The sequence below is a fragment of the Spinacia oleracea genome, chromosome 2 (genome assembly GCF_020520425.1).
Source record: "Spinacia oleracea cultivar Varoflay chromosome 2, BTI_SOV_V1, whole genome shotgun sequence".
Taxonomy (NCBI): domain Eukaryota; kingdom Viridiplantae; phylum Streptophyta; class Magnoliopsida; order Caryophyllales; family Amaranthaceae; genus Spinacia; species Spinacia oleracea.
The window spans coordinates 65607678-65614168 of NC_079488.1; the positions used below are offsets into that span (position 1 = coordinate 65607678).

General features: G+C 35.9%; 1 protein-coding gene across 1 annotated transcript; it reads left to right on the plus strand.

Annotated features, from left to right (window-relative positions):
* The first annotated feature begins 3214 nt into the window (after positions 1–3214).
* On the plus strand, positions 3215–5121 carry LOC130467479 (uncharacterized). The gene is made up of 5 exons (XM_056835989.1): positions 3215–3258; positions 3348–3476; positions 3573–3648; positions 3728–3823; positions 4972–5121. The coding sequence occupies exons 1-5, from the start codon at positions 3215–3217 to the stop codon at positions 5071–5073; spliced, it is 447 nt and encodes a 148-aa protein (XP_056691967.1). The 3' UTR covers positions 5074–5121.
* The last annotated feature ends 1370 nt before the right edge of the window (positions 5122–6491 follow it).

A 6491-nucleotide genomic window follows, 5' to 3' on the forward strand; every position in this document is an offset into this window, starting at 1 on the left:
ATACGTACAGCTCCACCAAAGCAATACAATTTTATCAAGCCAAATGATTGGAAAGAGTTTGTTCAAAGTCGACTTACAAAAGAATGGGCGATATGTTCTTTCTATACTCGTTAAAAGATTTACAGAAGAATGAGTGTTTCATTACTACTAGGTTAATAAACCAAATGCATAATCATTAAGCATGTTGTTCGATAGAAAATGGAAAAGCTGCTGCAGATTGTGATAGTTTTAGTGTAGGATTGCACAGAGAGTCACAGGAACACCTAAAGCACAGCAAACAAAAAGCAAATGGAACCAATTCAGTATCAATTCAGAACTCCCTGATGTGGCTTTTCTTCTACATCTTGTTTTGTGTATTCCTTATAATTAAGTAATGTACATTTTACAAGAGAATAATGAATTAAAATTAATTAATCAAGAGAACTGTACAGGCAGAAAGTTAGATTAAAAGTCTGGAAATAAAAACGGTGTAGGCTAATGTCAAGTTGAAGAAAAACACCAAAAGTAATGAGCTAAATCTGGAAAAAATTAACCTGGAAAATACCTTACAATCAGTGCCACATTGTTTGGTTGTCAATTCTCTTCTCGTTGTACTTTGTGCATCTGACAATGCCAAAAATGCAACTGAATTATTCAGTCTCTCGCAAAGAACTTTGCACTGCTCTTGCAGTAAAGAGGTATCCGTGTTGAATGTTCGATGACCATCTACAGCCATTCTTCTCCCGAACATATCATTTATTACTTGATCTGTAGCATTATTTGATAATAATAAGTACCTGATCTGTAGCCTTATTTCAGCACTGCTAAACAGATCTTGACCTATTTTTGTTTATCAGGAGAAGAGTGCAGCCGCAAAGAAGTCTGCAGGGGGACATTTATATCATCAAAAGCGTGCTCGTAGAGGATATGCTCGATTTGAGCAAGATGTGGTAAATGAATTTTGAGTATTTCTATGTTTAAATTGATATAAAATGTATCCTAGAAAGGTCACAATTTTAATTTCTTGTAGATCGAAGAGATGGCTAAGAAACGCATTTATGTATCATCGGTTAGTCGAGCTCAACTGTGGAAATTAATGAGGACCGACAACAAAGGGAATATTCAGGAAGGGGCTAAAGAAGTTTCTAAGCGCATAGTATGAGTTTGATATGGAGTGATATCTGATTTGTTATATAATAATATGTTTATCAATGTAATAAATTTCTTTGTAACTTTGTTTCTTATGAATGCTGTAGGATTATTTTATGCATCAAGCTGAAAAAGGAGAGATTGAAGACACGGGTAGGCTAGATGTATTGTCTAAGGCCTTGGAGGAGAAACGATATGGTGGTCGTGTGAGAGGGGTTGGAGTTGGAGTGACAAATACAGATTATTTTGGAGCGATAACAACTAGAAAAGAGTATATGGATCAAGTGACAAAATTGTGCTCACGGGTTAAAATCTTGGAGCGGGAAATAAAGGATATGAAGAGCAGAAAGCCTAAGGGAAGAAAGAATCATTCGGTGGAGGAGGAGGAAGACGAGGAGGAGGAGGAGAAAGACGAGGAGGAGGAGGAGGAGGAGGAGAAAGACGAGGAGGAGGAGGACGATGAAATGGACGCCGAGGAGGAGAATCTTGATGGCTTAATGTTCGATCACATTCGGGACACGCCTAAGGCTAGTTCTCCTGAGGTAAATAGATTAAATATTTTCATTGAACCATGTGCCTATGTCAATTCCGTTTCTTTGACTGATTTAGTTGGCTTCCTAATAAGACTTTGGTTCCATTTCTTTGACTGACGCATACCTTAAAAATCTGATTGGACAAGGAAACTCCATTATGATCAGGACACACAACAATATAGATTAAAAGTTTCTCATATATAAGTTCTCATATACTTCTGGTATTAGATTAAAAGTTTCTCAACAGATGAGCAGCAGCATACTGCAGTCAGCAGCAGCGTACTGCAGTCAGCAATATCAGCTGACTCGTTCTATTTTTGCTGGTTCTTATGCTCTCTAATTCAGTTTAAGTGCTTTCCTTTGAACAACTAACATGACAAAGTTTCATTTATAGGAGAATGTCGAAGTTTTGAAGCTAGATCACATTGGGGACGCAACTACAAAACAAGATATTTGTATTATTCCCGAGGTAAATAGATTGAACCAAATAATTCTGATTTGAAAAAACAATCTGCCACATTCTCGTGATTTCTGAATTAATTTAGATAAAGAAACATGACTAATGCGATTTCCATTGACGTTGATGCTGTGAATTTGTAACTCATTTGTTGACTCTTGTAGGGTTTAACTCCTTGCAAATTAGCATTGTCCAATCCTCGGTATCGAGTGGTTGCTACGGGGAATGTTCACAACTTCAAAACTGGCACAGTGATGCATCTACTACCAATACCATCAGGATATGCACGAGTTTGTATCAGCTATTCTACGGAGATGGACACTCCTTTGCCCGTGCCGCTTGAAGGAGAAGCTGTAACCATCGGAGAAGCTATAGGGACCCTTGTTTTCTGGCCTATAGAACTTATTGTTCTAGATACGGCGGTAAAAATTATTTCTACATGTGTATTATTTATGGTTTTTAACATTGTTTATGAACGACGATTGTGTTACTTATAGGCGGAAATTTCTTCAAAAGATAATGACAAACAAGTAGAATCCATCAAAACTCCAACATCGTCAACAGGAGAATCTCACAAGGTAGACGACGGTTGTGAGGAAAATGTAGATGTGGCTACCCTTCCAGAATGCCTTTTTATGTTCCATATCTGTGTTTCGAAGATGGAACGTAACGAACAAATTAAAATGCCAATTCACATTGGAGTAACAACACAAAGCAAGAACATCTTTCTTGGTAGGAAAGAAATCTTCCGTCTCCTTGCACAGAAAGAACTTGAACTCCCCCATATATTGACATATATGTCGTAAGTATATATTCCTTTTTGTTTCATTTCCTTGAAATTAACTTATCCGTTTGAATTTTGAAATCTAGGGAATTGTTACATCTTCTTTCTAATAGTCCTTAATATACATATTTTTCCTTGAAAATTTATAGGAAGTTATATGATCGATGTTGTTTGACTGGATGCTCTGCTTTGTTTGGGTTTTTATGCCCATCGGGGATATCCCTCTTTACCGAATTTAAAAAAGGGGAGTCGAAGAAGGTAAAAGAGTGCAAAAGAAGTCGGACGCAATATATTGTAGACACACTAAAAGAAATGGCGGCTAAAGGAAAAATCTTCATTGCTCCATATAATGCTCAGTATAATATCTTTCACTCACTTATATTTAAATGTTTGCGTATTGAGAATCTTTCTCCTATGACTTAAAATTTGATATCTTGGTTCGTAGGTTTCATTGGGTTTTGTGCGTTATTGATCCTTACAATAACACAGTATATTACTTGGATTCTTTACGTACTCTTGAATTCATAGGAAACGAAAACGGCATCATTGGGGATTTACTTGAAATCGTTAACACGTAAGTGAGTTTAATTAACAACCATTGCTTGTCTTTAATTAAATTTTTATATGATAATTAACTAATGGTCTTGTCTTAATTTTTGTTTCCCTTTAGAGCACTTCTCCAATTTCGAAGTGACAGGGAGCTTGCCACAAAGTTAAAGATGAACACAAAATGGATAAAAATACAAGTAAGCATTTTATATATTATTTTATTAGCTCGAGCTGAAAATGTATGGAATATTTACAGACCTGTGGTTTATTTTGTAGTGTCCTTGCCAAGAAGATTACATAGATTGTGGATATTATGTGATGAGATTCATGAAGGAGATAATCTCACACAAGCGACTTCAAATTCCTGAAGAAGTAAGTCTTATTTCTGCTGAACCTTTTTGTTTTGCAAATCTGAACTTAGTGTTGCTGTGTATTTTCCGGACACTGCAAAGATTAGCTGAACTTAATATGTTGGAGTGTATGGGTGCGTTATATTTTGAAACAGGGGAAGGAAAGTCTAGTTGCTGTGGGGGACTAATTTGTTGGAGTGTATGGGTGCGTTATACTAAAGGTCATATACATAATTGTCCATGCTTTTAGTAGAAGCAGTCTTTAATTGCATCGTTTTCTGACAAATCTCATCCTTTAACTAGATCATTTAAGTATAGAAGTAGTTTAGTGGTCTGAAAATTTTGGAGTCTGGTGTTGACAGTCCTGCTTATACTTCTACTGCTGTTGACTGTCCTGCTTCTTGTCCTGCTGCTGTGTTTGTTGATCAGCAACTGTCTAGCCATTGAATCAGCAACTCTGTTTGTTGATCGAGCTTCATAAATCAGACTAGTTCCTGTAAGTTATTTATAGGAATGCATAAGATATGAGAGAGTAGCATAGGCAGACTGTGACTGAGTACTCAAGATAGTAATCTGATTTAGTAATCTGGCCATACTAAATCTCATTTCTCATATAATCTGACCATATATTCCCTTTGCTAGCTGCTTCATAAATCCTCATAAATCCCCAAAATGTACAGCAGAATCGTACAATAATAGCCAAGACAACCTGAGACTTGCTGTTGACCATATATTCCCTTTGCTAGCTGCTAGTTGTTAATGATTTCAGACTGGCTGCTAGAAATGCCATAGAAGCTGGTAGTTGTTAATGATTTCAGACTGGCTGCTAGAAATGCCAAGGAAGAAACATTGCAGAGTGAAATGGTTATGGAATTTTTCAATCCCATATTTAGTATGCAAGTGTTTGTAACTGGAAAATCAATATCTTGGATGAGCATTGGGTGTAACATTTTAAACAATTGTGTGGCTTGTATAGGTCACTTTGAGATAGGTTTGATACAAATTCACCTAATACAACCAACCTATGTTAAGTGATAATCTATTCCTATAATGTGAAGTTTAGATTTTTTTTTCCATATATGGCACTTATTGTTTATTGTAATACTAATTCTTACGGGTTTTTTCCCATCTATATATGTATGAATATCTTATACCCCTATTGTTTCGCAGTACTTTTCAGATTGTCAGTTTCCAAGTTATGACACGGAGCAGATTGACGAAGTAAGAGTTGAGTGGGTGCGCCATGTTGTTCAACAAATGTATAATGGCTAGGTTACGTTGAATGAACCAACAAACATACAACTTTATTAATTAATGTATTTTGCGTAGTTTAATGTTTAGAATTTTATTTGTGACCTATGTAATCTGTTTTGTTAGGATGACTTGTAAAAATTCTTTCCATTGAGGTTTGGGAATTAATATTCAACTATTCACTACTCTTCAATATATGGTTTTATTTTGCGGAAAAAAATGAAATGCTTTTCAGGTAGGCAGCGATATTATAAATAATTAAAAAAAAAAAATTAAACAAAACTTTAACAGCGCTTCTTAACATCCGCTATTAGAAAATAATTTGAAAGATGGCGCCAAATCTTCAACAGCGTTTCTTTAATAGCGTTTATAATGTGCTATGAAAGAAACATTTGAATTATCCTAGATGTTACATATGACAGCGCTTTTGAAAAGCGCTATTAAAGGTACCTTTTACTTTTAATAGCGAAGCCATCAACAGCGCTTCAAGAAGCGCTGTTAAATGCATTATTAAGCGCTGTTAAATGCAATTTCTGTCGTAGTGATGGTTCTTCATTGCAAAATGCGTAGAACCACTAATGTAGCAAGAAAGACTAGATCACAAAATAAACATACTCAGAAGATCTTATCATCATATCTCGAAGAACATTCGATGAAAAGGATATTAAGATTGGCAAAGCATGATAACTAAATCTATGCAACAAGTGAGAAGCAACACTCACGTTGTAGCACTGGAAATCAAGCATAGCTTTGAATTCCATGAACTGTTTTAAAGATGGGTTTGAGGCCCATGGTTGTAAAACAATGGGGTTGAACATTTATCACATATGAAATGTATTTTCATATTCCATTTAATCTTGGTTTAGTATTAAATGACGAGTCCCTTCAATTTGACGAAATATTCAAGATAGACTGTCAGGACCAGTCCTGTGACTAAGAAATGTCTATCAAGTGAACATGAAAGTCAAAAGTTGAAAATGGTCCCTGGTCGGAGTTTTCTATAAAGATGGACGCATAGAAAACGTTAGACGACTAGAATGCAAGATGACTAGTAGTTCTGTTTCTTGAACTATGTGGACATGGCAATGTCGTAATCATTTGCATAGATACTTACTTTGGGAAGACTAGTATTGGACAGACCTATGAAACTTTACTGTAAGAGATGAAAATCTGTCATAAGTAAATTTCATTAAAATTATTAGACACTAAATCCTCAATACCTGAGTGATTTGAGATTACTTGTTTGAGAACTGGTTACTTTGACGCTGACCAACCGTCGCACCGTAAAAGGAGGCTATAAAGGCAACGCTCAGGTAATCACCTATCAAACGACGTCTAATCTCAAGATCTCAAGATCTCAAGATAGGGATTGTCCTCCCATAAATCGGGATGAGATGATGAAAGTTGTACAAGGCCACTCGAAGAGCTAGAAACTGTAA

What these genes read in the sequence shown, in the direction of transcription:
- LOC130467479 (XM_056835989.1), top strand. Translation starts at nt 3,215, where the DNA reads ATGGCGGCTAAAGGAAAAATCTTCATTGCTCCATATAATGCTCA. An exon ending in TTACTTGAAATCGTTAACAC is followed by an intron (nt 3,477 to 3,572) that starts GTAAGTGAGTTT and finishes GTTTCCCTTTAG; the next exon opens with AGCACTTCTCCAATTTCGAA. An exon ending in GACTTCAAATTCCTGAAGAA is followed by an intron (nt 3,824 to 4,971) that starts GTAAGTCTTATT and finishes ATTGTTTCGCAG; the next exon opens with TACTTTTCAGATTGTCAGTT.